General features: G+C 42.9%; 2 protein-coding genes across 2 annotated transcripts in view; both read right to left on the bottom strand.

The window, feature by feature from the left end:
* Window positions 1-8,235, bottom strand: part of SLC19A2 (solute carrier family 19 (thiamine transporter), member 2) — a 17,500-nt gene extending 9,265 nt beyond the window's left edge. Inside the window, exon 1 of the mRNA XM_009330576.1 lies at window positions 8,099-8,235. Coding sequence (XP_009328851.1) covers window positions 8,099-8,235 — 137 coding nt within the window. The remainder of the gene's footprint in view (window positions 1-8,098) is intronic.
* A 2,054-nt stretch (window positions 8,236-10,289) lies between these two features.
* F5 (coagulation factor V (proaccelerin, labile factor)) overlaps window positions 10,290-13,919 on the bottom strand; it is a 34,106-nt gene continuing 30,476 nt past the window's right edge. The window contains exons 21-25 of the mRNA XM_009329653.1: window positions 13,363-13,518; window positions 12,581-12,725; window positions 12,275-12,423; window positions 11,302-11,484; window positions 10,290-10,532 (exon numbers count right to left, since the gene is read on the bottom strand). Coding sequence (XP_009327928.1) covers window positions 10,344-10,532; window positions 11,302-11,484; window positions 12,275-12,423; window positions 12,581-12,725; window positions 13,363-13,518 — 822 coding nt within the window. The 3' untranslated portion in view covers window positions 10,290-10,343. The remainder of the gene's footprint in view (window positions 10,533-11,301; window positions 11,485-12,274; window positions 12,424-12,580; window positions 12,726-13,362; window positions 13,519-13,919) is intronic.

Below are 13,919 nucleotides of genomic sequence, written 5' to 3'. Positions count from 1 at the left end.
CCGCCCCGCCGGCGTCGCGGGCGTCTGAGGGACACCTGGAAATGGGCTCCTCCCTTGAGTTTGAGCGCTGCCTTCCTTACCTGAACGGGGTAGGCGCGGAGCCCCTCAAAGGGAGGGACAGCGTGTTTTATGGGTTATGATACACGTTCAAAGCTAACCGCGGGGAGCAAGATCGACACCCCTCTTGTGTGCGCGCAGAAGGAAAGCACAACACGGCGTGGCGGAGCTCCAGTCACTGCTGAGGTCCCCCCACAGGCTGCTCTCCCCTCAGAATTCCCCACCTCCCCCTTCCCCCGAGGGACAGGGACAAGGACAAGCCTTTCCTGAAAACCACCTCGACAAAGAGATCCTCTGCCTGCTGTGCTGTGCTTGTTCTTTCTTTCCCGGCCCAAATGCATTCAGCTGCTGACCTCTGCCACTTTCTTCCCTTTAGCAAGGTAAGAGCTGGAACCACTTCTGTGGGGTTTAATAAAAGCTGCACCTTGCTGTGCAGCCAGAAGAAATATCAGACGAGAGGAGAAAATAGACCTATTACATTCAAAGTACTTATGTAAAGCTTTGCCCAGGACTACTATTCTTAAAGCTTTGCCAATCCTTCTCTAAACGGTTTGCTGTTCTGCTACTCCATCTATTCCACATTGCCTTTCTCTCTACCTGCTTTGCCTTTCCCTGTGCTCCGCTCCCTTCATCTCCACCACATTGCTACCACTGCTAAGGCTTCCTACTCTATACCTACAGTTTGTTCTCCAAATTGGCTGATGCCACAGAAAGTTCACACCAGGGGTCAGGCCTCCCACCTGTGCAATTGCATATCCTGCCTCCTAGCTGGGGTCAATGCTTGAGGAAGCAAAATAAAAGCCCTCAGAAGGCATCTGGCTATACACAGTTGGGTGGGCAAGAACAGGTTCCTCTCAGCCCCAGAACAGATAACCTGAACTGCAGAATTTTCTCCATCGTCATAGCTTAATAAGCATAGCTACAAAAGGGTTTAGGGCCACAAGGTTACTCAGCTCCCTGTAAAACACAGCTAAACACTCTGGTCCTGTATCATCTGGCATCAGTAGTTTGCTGCTTTCTGGCTATCTTCTGGGTCTAGCAAAATGTCCTTTCAGTTGTTCTCAGACCGTTGCTCCTCAGCGTCCCCATGTTCTCTTTCATTTGTAGGTTTATTAGAAAAAAAGAAGAGGAAAAGATGATAATTGCCATTTCACCACACTTTAGCTTGAAGCAAAACTCTAAATAGAAAGACTCAGCTCCTGTTAATACTGGCATCTATCTCAATCATTTGCGAGGAACTGCTGATCTCTTAAAATAGCATGGTTAGAGCGAAATGAGCCGAAACAATGACTGATAAACAAGTTGCCATGGGGAAGTGAACAGAAACACACAAGTTCCCTCTCGCTTAGCTCTTAGCAGCCCCTCTGTTCTGCTGGCATGTGGCTCAGTAGCAGGTCATAAAAGGATCTGGCCTGTTAGAATGAGGTGTAATGCATCTTCTTACCGATCCGGGTCATCGCTTCACACCAAGCAGAGGCGGGAGGAAAGAATAACACCTTGGCGTGCCCATGGTGCGCCCTGCCTAGGGGCAGCAGTTCCCACAACTTCCAGGCTGCTTACAGGATCTGATGGGTGGCCTTGGTCCTTTCCAAAACAGCAATCCCTAGAGTTGTGCCACTGGAGCTCCACTGCCGTTTCCAGAGGATTGGCTGAGGTAGAAGGAGTTGTGTCAGCTCAGGCTGTTTCCTTGAAGCGATACATGGTCAACCAGTCAGTCAACCTCCAAAGTCAGTCAGTCACAGTCAGTCAGTCCTCCAAAAATTGCATAAGAAAAAGAACCTGCAACATTTTTATTTAAGTACTCCAGTTTTTCTTAGGGTTTCTTTTGTTCTCGGAAGAACTCACCTTATTTTGTTTTCATGGAATATTTTCAGCCTTTGGAAACAAGACAAAAAATTTTATTCCCTGAATTTTTACTTCTGTATTTCCTTCTCTAGGCTTCCTCCCCATTTTCTCTCTCCGTCTCGCCACTCTACTAGAAAAAGTAAGGTCAGGTTAAGGGTGTTTGATAGTAAAGAAAAACCTCAAAACTTCCAGTATTTTTTTTGAAGATGGAAGACATAAGCTGTGAAAAGTAGGGTTTCTCACACTTTCTTCCCTTAATCTTACCTGCTCCCTACCTCTCTCAACAAGCACACGCCTTTTGCAGTGGAAAAAAGGAGTAATAGGAAGTTTAAAAAGAAAGAAGAAGGAATAGGGGAAGAATTTCTACCCTTCAACTGTAACTTTTAAATTCCAAAACCAAAATAACCTTACAATTTACGTTAACGTTAAACAAAGATTGGTTTCATCCCGAAGCTACGTGTTTGTTCATTTCTAGCTTCCCAGACGGGTTATGTGAAGAGTGTCTTGAAAATGACTACATTCCACACAGGATGAAACTATTTTCCAGAGAAAATAATTCTCTTACCAGAAAGATTTGACCAATTTGAGTGATTGCTCATATTCTGAACGCTTCCACATAAATAATATTACTTGGAAATAATTATAAAATCTTTCAAGACGATAACAGTCAGTGCAAGTCTGCCAGAGAGGCACCACCTGCATATCTGTGACCTGAACCAAATGAGTGATGGTTGCAGTGTGGACGCAGTGTGTGGCGGCTGCCCTTTACAGACACAACTCTGGCTCGTACAACTCCTGAACATACCCCAGCGAATAACATTTTATACAACGACATAGCTCACGTAGTAGTACTGGACAAAACCCTTCTGTGCTGGGTTACTTGACCACTCGGAACTGCCTTCAGAGCGTATGAGTTTCCTCAGACAACTTCTTTATCAGAAGCCTCACCTTCATACAACTCAGGGCTGTCGTACACTAGAAGGCTATCTTGCTGGCCAGGGGACACGCCGGCTGTGTTTTCCTGCTCCTCTGTTGCACAAGGGAAGCTACAAATCTGTCTGTACTTGCCCAGAACTCTTCAGATTTTCAGATCAATTTCAGAAATTGCTGCTGGCACTTTAGAAGAAAAGGATCCCACCAAGCCCTTCAGCAGGGCGCTGTTGCTGCTTCCCTTAGTGCTCATGACTAAGAATCCCTTTTTGTCTGAATCTAAGGTGGAATCACCCCTAGAGGATGCTTGATTCAGCAGGGGATCTGTCAGCAGGAGATCTGAGCAACTCATCTAAATGCACACTTCAGTCTCAGAGTCAACAACATTTTAAGGTCACATCTTATCCACACCATAAACTGATAGGTTTCACCCAAAAATGCACCAGAGGGGAGTGGTGTTAACCAGTTCTGGCCTGCAGTTTATTGTGGAGGAATTTATAAAATATACGTGCAAGAAAAGTTCTTAAAGTCTTGCCAAGTTGTCTGGAGAAAAGCTTCTGTAAGTTAAAAACTTTCTGCACTCTCGTGAAGCCGTTCTTCAGAGTGCTCTGTCAGTATGTGAGAGCACTCAGATGGTACAAATACCTCAGAAACTCTCCAGAAGGAGGGACTAAACCAGATTTGTCTTTGCTGAGCATGGAAGGAACAAAGGCACATAAATGTGAGAAAAGGCAGCAACTGATTTCTTTGTTTTTATGATTTTGGCCGTCGTAATTCATTTGGGGAAGTAGACTGCATTAACTAGTATATATGTTGAAATGCAACAGAAGTAGTGAGAACAAAAAAAGCCAAATTATTTCTGAAATTAAGCGTGATTGGTTTAGAACAAAGCCTATAGATTGTAGCTATCTGTAAGAACTTTGAAGGTCTGTGTCTTCTAGTTCCCCCCTCTGACTGATCCTTTGATAATTTGGGGGCTTACAAATATTATGCAGCCATGAAGGGTAAATTTAAAAGCTCTGGCATTGATTACTTTATTCAGATAGTATGCCTTCATTTCTGTTACTTCCTGTTCTCCTAGGGTTTGTTAGTTCCACACTTTTAAGATGTCACCCGTTGAGTAAATATGAACCCAAATTCGAGAACATTGCCCAGTCCTGCAAGCACAGAGCATGTGTTTCCCTGGCATCAAAACCAACGGAACAAAGTAATTTCACTGGAGGGAAGAATGCAGTGTTTTCCCATATCAGGACCTCAAACAGTAAATTACTGTTTTTAAAAAGGCCTTAAGAAAGACAACAGAATTGACGCAGCTTCTTGATCCCTTCTTAATTCCTTTAAAATTCCTTCCCCTCTTCAAAAAATAAATATGCGTAAATTCTGCTAGGATATTCTTTGAATGCCACAGCTTTTTTGGAGCCATTCTGGAGCCATTCTGGCTTTTTGAGAGCAAGAAAACTCTCAGAGGTACATTGTAATTTCGTATTTTAGAGAGGTGATGGGAGGGACAGCAGTCATTGTGATAAATATATTGCTATAATCCAATCAATTGCCCTTGACCTGTAAGAAAAAGTCCCTTCCTACAAGAATGCAACAGCTCTTCTCTGTAGCATGGACAGAGCATATTTTCTGCTTCTGTTTCACTATACACAATCTGGAAGTCCGAGATATTTTGGTACTCTAGCTCAACACAAATTCATTTTATTTTTCATTTTTCTGAAACTTTGCTGCTTTTTACCTGTAGTTCATGCCTTGATGTCCACACATTCCACCATGTATCTCCTCCAGCACTGCCTTCATCACCTCTAGTTCCATACATGCTAGATCTTGTGTTCAGACTAGTAAACCAAGTATGTCCTGAAAGCTCTGCATGGGGGGGAGAAAAGCAGCACTGCAGTTTACTGGAACACAGCTGATAGAGAAGCCAGTGTAAAATCCAAGCTATCAAGACCTGAAGATGCCTTAGGACAAACAGCAGCCATCTCTCCGAAGTATCGGAGTTGTCAGGAGGCAGGTTGCTATCGAAAGCCTCTGGCAGAGAACTTCCCTTATCCTCCACACACGATAGCAGGCTCTGCATTTGACACAATGCAGGCTGAAGCACACGCTGTTGGGAATAAGGCATTTATGGCTGAATTTGTGGAATCGCTTGCCACAGGATATCAGATTAACTCTTGGTCTAAGATGGATCATGTTGTACAGCATTCTACATTTCCATTATGTACATAACATCTTAAAAATATTTTGCAGTCAGCTACATGGGGAAAAAATGGAAAAGTCACTTAAGTCTGCTACAAATGGAGACACTGGTGGACAAATTTTCAGGGGAAGTGCTGAAAGTACAGTAACAGGTGTTACAAAGAAAAGCAAGCAGTGGATCAAGCAGACTTAGAAGAAACATATGCTGTACTTTAATTAAATGTAGAAGCACATAGGTCGGTCTGAGTTGGTGCTTTTAGAAGTATCTAGGTCACAGTGGGCTTAACACAGTATTGCTCCCATTAGGAACGGTGTTACAGATGCGCCCAGGAACCCTGAGAATGATCCCATGGCCTGTCTTGGAGAGGAGTGCTGTACAAACATTCAAGAAGATGGGGTCCCTACCTGGAGATTATTGTAATTAAAGCGTGATGCAAGTACTGGGTGTAACAAACAAATGGAGAATGGGGCACAGCAATGATAGGGAAGTGTGGGTGGATAAACTGGTTATGACGTACAGCTAGTGTGAATAAATAAAACAAAATATAGGAGCGAGAGCAAGAAGAGGAATATTCAAAGCTGATTAAGTGGAATGACGGACTCATACAAAATGGCAGTTGGTCACCCCAAGGCAGTGTTGCATCTCATTTCCATGGTGCCAAATAGTAACATATTAATAGTCTTCATAGCACATATGTGGCCATGGGCACAGCCTTTACCTTCCTCCTTCAGGTATGTATCCAAAAGATCTTTTCCTGTCATGAAAGATACCTCCCGAGCATCACTCCTGGTGAGGTTGCAAACCCTTTTTGCCCCTTAGCACAGTCCTAAAATTCTGATCAACCCACCAGTGTTCATGGCCATTTCAGGGGGTGCTGGAGGGTGCTCAAAAGGTTGCATATTTGTCTGGAGTCCTGACCAGATTCCCACTCGATGCTTTTTCTGTAGAGTTCTCCCGGCTCTTCACATGGGCATACTTTTGCCATGCATGCTCACTGATGTCTCTAATATGTAAAGTGCTCCAAAGCCCAGATTCACCTTTGCATCTATTTTGATGCACAGCTCAGGAGGTTTCTGAGAGAGCGAGCACAGATACATGATCTGCATTGACTTTAATCCATGGGTAATATACAACTTTATGTCTCCATTACGCTTTGCTGTGCCAGTGGTGCGGAGAGAACCACCCAATTTGCAAACTTCTGGAAACCTTGGTGAAGGTGAGCTGGCTCAGCTTCAATCCATCTACCTCTGCAGTACAGGCATTATGGTCAGAACTGCCAACAGAAAAAACAGCAAAAAGGGAGGTTACATCTAGTCTATAAGCAAGTGGTGTGCCTACTGATTCATATAAGCCTGCCTGAATCAGCCTGAGACTTTGCAGGGCAGTCTGTACAAATACAAACCTGTCTGAATACTGGGCTGATGTGTCAGGGTCTGAAGAAACGACTGCGGTGCTGCTGTCAGTAGCTACTTTAGAGCTGCTCAACTGTCTTTATGTGTACTTCCACCTCGTTTCCAGTCCCAAGTGCAGGCACAACCAGTTTCACGCTTCTGCTTGAAGGAGTACAGCCACACAGTTTCCATCTCTGGAAAGCAAAAGGAAACGCTTAGCGGCAACTAGTGAGAAAAGCATGGGACTTCGTGCACAGCCATCCCTATGCTATTGTCATCTGCAGATGGTCAGCTTTGGGCACCCTGATGCCTCCTGGAAGCTGGAACGAGCGTTAGAGGGCAGCAACTCCATTATAACGCTGCTTGAGTCTAAAAGCAGTTAACTTTGGACCTTTGGATCAAAAGGCCAGCGTGAAGGCATCCAACCCAGATTTGTGAGTGAAGAAATTATTGGCCAGATGTGAACGCTCTGAACTCTGGCACATTTCTCCCTCAGTCTGAAAGAGCTTGTGTTTGCTAACATTCACGCTGCGATACACATCTTTATTCTTTAGTTTGAGAACCGCAGGAACTCTTGCTCCCCTTGTGTATTTTGCAAATAACTTCAGCATACACAGGATTTCATTCCATAGTGTGTAAAAAGTAGCGCAAGACTGACTGTTTTATCTACAAATTTCCAAAAGCCTCGGCAGATTCAATCTAAACTGGTTGCTTCATGAAAATGATAAAAGTCCATGGTTTTCCAATCATCTACAGGCTCACTAAACATAGCTTACCTTCCGTTTGGCAGATCCGGTACAGGTTATGTTTTCACATCTTCTTTGCTGTAAAAATGGACCAAGAATTTGACCCCCCATTTGCATTTGGAAATAGTTTGTGTACTTGGTCTGGCTAGGATGGAGTTCATTTTCTTCATAGCAGCCTGTATAGTGCTGTGCTTTCGATTTGTGACTAAAACAGTCTTGATAACATGCTGATGTTTTAGCTATTGCTGAATGGCGTTTACACAGCACCAAGGCCTTTTCTTTTTCCCACTCTGCCCTGCCAGCGAGCAGGCTGGGGGGTGCATGAGAGTCTGGGAGGGGACACAGCCAGGACAGCTGACCCCAGCTGACCAAAGGGATATCCCATACCATACAACATTGTGCTCAGCGGTAAAAGCTGGGGGAAAGGAGGAGGAGGAAGGGGGGGATGTTCAGAGTTATGGTGTTTGTCTTCCCAGGTAACCCTTACACGTGCCGAGGCCCTGCTTGCCAGGAAGTGGCTGAGCACCTGCCTGCTGACGGGAAGTGGTGAATAAATGCCTTACTTTGCTTTGCTTGCACATGCAGCTTTGCTTCACTTATTAAACTGCCTTTTTTTTTTTTTTTTTTCCCCTCTCTCCTTGTTTTTGCCCTTCCAATTCTCTCCCCCAGCCTGCTAGGGGGGAGCGAGCAAGCGAGTGACTGAGTGGGGGCTTAGCTGCCAGCTGAGGTCAACCCACCACAGTCCTTTCTGGTGCCCAACGTGGGGCAAGAGGACTTAAGAGATAACAGTATCTGATCAGAGTGTGCCAGGTGGAATTTATAGCTATTAATTGGCAGGGTCCCATGCTTGCTTGCCTTACTGTGTATTAGTCTGGTGCTTAGTGGCCATTTTGGACTTCTGCTGTTTATTGTAGCACTTATCATCTTACTCTGCTGTGCCAGGGAACATTTTGTTGACAGCAATGGCCACGTGCCAAGGCATAGGGCCCAGGCACTGCTGCTGTTCCTGTACTGGACATACTGGAACGCCAGTGTTACGGAGTCCATTTTCATCATAGCAGCCCATAGGGTGTTGTGCTTTGGATTTGTGACTAAAACGGTGTTGGCAATACACCGATGTTTTAGCTGTTACTGAACAGTGTTTGCACAGCGTCAAAGCCCTTTCTTTTTCCCACTCTGCCCTGCCCGTGAGAGGATGCAACCAGGACAGCTGACCAAAGTCCTATCCATTAGCAAGTAGAAGCAGAATCTCCAACCTGTAAAACTGATGCAGATGTACTGAGTCATGCTCCTGCAATCAATTTTGCAGTTGCCTACCTTTAGTTTATTATATATAAATATATATGATTCTGTGTAATTACTTATGTAGAACCTTTAAGATCATAAATTGTTTAGTACTTATCGCACAAAATCATGGTTCTGCTGAAATTAGCGAGCATTTATTATCTGTTTTCTAGGGTAAAAACCTGACTCTAAAGTTTACATTTTTTTCTTTTTTTTTTTTTTTGTGAATATGGCTTGTATTGCAATTTCATGGCTGTATCAAACAGAAATAAGTTAAGCACCATTACAAAATATTAAGAAATGATCTTTTAAGATGAAGCAGTTATTCATAGTTTCACCATTTGAAATTAATTCTAATTAGCACTGAAAATTCCCATCAAGCTGAAAATTTTACTTTTGTGATGCAAAATTTCACTAAATATTGCCAAAGAGGTACTACTGTGAAGGCAAATATACAAAATAAAATGTTGATGTTTTTCATGCTACAATATAATCTTTATTTTCCAGTGAAAAGTGACAACAGTTTATGACATAGTAAAAAAAAAAACCCAACAGAAAATATTTGTTCAGTTTTTATACTTTTTTTCACTCCCATTCTATACCTTCATTTTGAAATGCATGGTCCCTAAGATACAGGAATTGAAAAACTACTGAAATAACCTCGATAACACTATACAAGGTTCAAACACAAACTACTTTGAAAAATCCACCCTGCTGAAGGGGACCTAGTGTGGTAAGTGGAAGTTGTGCAATTAAACAATTTACAGGATAGAAGCCAAAGACACTACTGAAAGCTTAGCTAAAAGTCTGCTGGAATAACGAGTTCATGGACTGTGTATGTATTTTCACTAGATGTAGTCATCCTGGGAAAAATCCATGTATGCTCTATGCACAAGAGTAGTTCCATTAATGAAAACACTGTCAGGGCTAAATGGTAAAGAAGATGCATAATTCTTTACCATTCTTTTTGGTAAAGAAAATCTAACCCTCCTCTGCCACCACCAGGTTGCATTCTCACTGAACAGCTATGGTTCTCAATGCTTTCCTATTCAAGAGAGCTCCCCCTCCCCGCGGCCTAAAAGTTTGTATGGGACTGAATGCCAGGAGTTCTGGATTCTCACTTTGGTTCTACTGTTGCTATTCCATGACCTACCATAATCCAGGTTAAATCACTTCCCTCCTCACTTCTGGGAAAGAAAGGTATTGCTGACCCCCCCTCCCCTTGCCAGGGCACTGAAGATGAATTGTTATGTGAAATCCACAGCATTTCAGGTGTGCTGGGTATGCAAGAACCAAATCAATAATGCAAACCCACATTCTCCGAGAAAGGGTTGCATACTCCTCAATGCTGGGATGTGTTCTACCTTTGTCATAGTGTAGATTAAAGACATGTGGAGGCGAGGCCACCCCTACAATCATTTCTTATCGAGGCATTGCTGGAATGCAGCACCACAGCTCCATATCTGCACTGGTGTTCCCTCTCAGCCCTATGTATGGAGAACATCCACCTGCAGCTTTCTATTCTTCCTCAGTGCTGCAGAAGCATTACCAAATGGAGATAATCAGAGCTCAGGATTAAGGCCAGAGTCTCCATCCCCAGGGATTTAGAACTTAAAATTAAGTAAAAATAAGACAGAGTACTGATTAGAATGAAGAAGTGATACACAAATCAGAAGGGACTGCTATTTCTTCCCAGAGAAAAGCAGCTGTTTTCTAAAGTGTGTATTTGTAGGAATGAAACATCTGCCAGAGGAATCTCTCTCAATTCTTGCTGGCAAAACATTAAGGTCCTTTGAGGAAGCACACATCTGAACTACTAAGTGTGACTGTTTTAAGGGTTTTAAAAAAAAAAACCAAACATTGTTGTTCTACATGACGACTGACGAAAGGTTAAGAGCTCCCAGACTCGTCGGTCCTTTTCACAGCCAGACCCCCACCAAAATCACAGCCATAGAGTTCTACCCGAAGGGCAATACCATGATGCCATGTTCCTGGAACGATGCGGATAAACCTGGACAGGATGGGTGGATTAAAGAAATGCTTGACGTGCCCATCACTGTTTTCATTACCCAAGAAAACCTGCAAATACACAAATGCACAATTATTTAAAAGGCAGCACTTCAAAAAACCCTGCTTTTTCTTTTTAAAATGGTTCCAAGCTGTTGCATTAGCCATCCAGGGTAGACAGACTGGCTCATTTCTGATTTTACATAAGATCACATCCAGGCTCTTCCTAAAACGCTGGATCAAAGCTAGTTCAGGCCAGGAATATCTGAGTCTGAATTAAACGGCCTCTGTTTCCATCCGCACCATGAAATTTGCCATTCTAATTTGGATGGACTTGAAAAAAAAGCTTCCCTTTTACCTTTTTACCTCTGCTAATAGCCCTTGTGCGTTAGGTTGGTGTAAGGTGATATGGGCAACAGTATAAAGTACTGTGTCTGCTCTGTGGGTATCTGGAGCTTTCCAGCTCTGTTACAGCAAAACTGCTCACTAACATTAATTTCATGATAAAATCAAAGCAGAAAAAAAAAAAGCTGAAAAGAGGCCCTGGGAAATCCATTGTTCATTCAAATTAAATGTCCTCCTTTACAAATAGCATCAGCTCCTTTTATCACAATGTTGACTGCATTCTCTACAGATTTGGAGTTCTTTCCTTTCATTACTGTTAATTACTATGATCAAAATCAGATGGATATTATGACATTATCGGTGGTAACCCCAGCTCCCTAGCATTTTAAAATCCTCTGAGAATATCTCTTTGGCTGGGTATTCTGCCTTTGGGCTTTGACTGTGCTCAGCATCTAAAACCAAGCAATGATACAATTGTCTGAGCTGAAGATGATACCTTTGCCACTGAGCTTGAATCATCTGTATAGGATTTCCACTCTGAGCCTTGGTCGCTGTATAGGATAACATAGGTTTTCACAAAGTTTTCAGTAGATAGGGATGTGACCCCCTGGGTAGCAATAGCCGTTATCTTCTTAATTGTGAGGAGATCAATTTGCAGCCACTGTTGGTCGTTGTTCAACTACAATTGATAAAAAGGGTTGTCTATTAGCAAACGTGTCTTGTCTTTATTTGCTTAAGTGAAAAATCCTGTTTAAAGATCGTTAAAACTGCATCAAAATGCACCAAAACTGTATCAGAGAAGTATAGAAGAGTAAAGCTGAGGCAAAAGTCACAAGCGCTCTTGGTGGTCCATACAATTAACTTCTTCACTGCAGATGGTGTATTTGGTGTCTTAAGATTTCCACATTAATTTCCAATACATAATGAAATATAACACAGATTTATCTCCAGTATTAAAATGCAATACATAATACTAATACCAAATGCTTATACAAAACAGTAGCTTCCAGCAAATCTCAAGGTGCTTTGTAAAGAAATGCAGCTTCATTTTGAAGACACAGAAGCTCACATGCCTTGCTGAAGGTCTTCCAGCCCCATTATCCATTAAGCTGCACTGCCTATAAACCAACCCAGGAAAGGTTTCTTTAACTCCTTGGAGCCAAATATTCAACTGGTATTCGTCTCCCAAAATTAAAAGGGCTATTTCTGCAGGGGAGTGCTGCAGGCTCTGGCCCAGAGGACACCATCCATCTCTCAAAATACGATTTCATTGATGTTGCCAGAAGTTCAGCAAGTTTTCTACTGGAAGAGTTGAATGGGCTTCTTCCCAAAGGATGGCTAAAGAGCTGTGAAGTAACCCTATCACGCTTGGCACTGGATACAGCATGCAGGAAGCGCATGAGCACATGGGCAGCACAAATTTATTAACAGTAGCTGTCTTGTTGTCGTCCCTATTTTTCACTTGTTACCTTGGCTCGCCAGGCATTCATCTTTCCTTTCTGATTGAGACGAGCGAGTGAAGGGTCCCATGTGTTAAACCAGAATGTCTTAACAGACGAGGCTGTTATCTGGGTATTCTTGATCTCTCCATTTTCCATTCCAAGTGGCAAAGAGCAACCTGTTAAGAGAAGCACCATGTTATCTGCAGTTCATCCAAATAGCCATAGCCTAAGCAACAATGTTGGAATTGAGAACACCCACAATTTTAGCTTCATTTAATGTATTAGGTTAAAAATTTGCCAGAAAGGAAGCACCAGCACACGATCCATTCTTACCATCTACTTCACAGCCCAGGAGCTCCATGCGAAGAGTAGGCCTGTTGTAGGCCTCAGTTGGGTAGACTCTGATGTACCTAGCGATAATAGGGGGATCAATGATGTTCTCTTTTACCCCATAGGCATCGGAATTACCTTCAAAAATCTATTAAAAAAGAAGAAAAAATATCCACACAGAGTTAATTTAATGCAAACACAAGCTTGGATGCTGAAAACCTGCTTTTTAGTGAAAGTAGTCTTTTTTATACCATTAGCCCCCATCCACTGTGATGGAGCACCCTATGCTGCAGGGCAACTTGAAATATTTCATGGTCCCATCTTAGCATATGTGGAAGCGCCTGAAGGCCTCAGTTCAAATAAGCAACCCATTTCTATGCACTGTGTAAGTCTGTAAGAAGACATTAGTAAGGAGGCAAAAGGAGACATAAGAGACAACAGGTTTTCGATTCGGGAGTCGTACCATAGAAACCTCAGGGTTTGCTTCAAGAAGCTGACATGGGCTTAGGAAATAAAAGTAGGGAGAGAGGCTTGTGAGAAAGCCGGACTCTATACAGTCAAGGTCACAGGGCCAATCTAAACTCCAGTCTAGGAGGTTCCTCACCTTATAATTTGTCTTCTGGTCTGAATTTGATTAGATTGGTAATGCCCTTTGGGGCCTCAAGCTGTATTAAGTCTCTGAAGGCCATAATTTTTTCCACTATCTCTTAACATAAAACTGTCACTGCACTGCATCATCCAATGATGCTACCTAGGTTGTCGCAACCCCTATGGCACATACAGACCTTTTGTGCTGGATAGCTGTCTCCTTTGAAGGTGCTCCACTTCCGTTTGTCTTTGCTGTAAAAAATCAAGAACTTCTGGATGTACAAGGACTTTAAAAACTGCTTGGCTCCCTGCGTCTGTATTCCAGTTAACAGAACTTGTCTTTGAAAGTCCACCTAGGAACAGCAAACAGTGTTTATAAAGCCAATAATGCACAGTGAAAACCGTTTCATTCTTTGGCATCTACACAATACCTCTGAGCCCTGCGTTTTAAAACCCACAACACTAACACTCTCAGGAGGAATACAAGCAGATGCCAAAGTCCAAATGAGTGCTGTCTCTCTCATTTCATTTGTGTATTTATTTGTGTGTGCATTTAATTTCAGAGGCCATTTTACAGTGTTCAGCACAGCACCACAAAGACATCTCAAAAATATCTGTCTCCATGCTAGGCAGAACTCTGCTATCCTCATTTTACAGATAGGCAAAAGGAGTATAGAGAAATTCAAGGCCCACATTTTCATAAGCTGCCTCTAGTTTTGGATACCCAGACTGAGAAAAGGCATATGACATTCTG

The sequence above is a fragment of the Pygoscelis adeliae genome, unplaced genomic scaffold (assembly GCF_000699105.1).
Source record: "Pygoscelis adeliae isolate BGI_AS28 unplaced genomic scaffold, ASM69910v1 Scaffold120, whole genome shotgun sequence".
Classification (NCBI taxonomy): domain Eukaryota; kingdom Metazoa; phylum Chordata; class Aves; order Sphenisciformes; family Spheniscidae; genus Pygoscelis; species Pygoscelis adeliae.
This window is presented reverse-complemented; position numbering and strand designations above follow the sequence as displayed.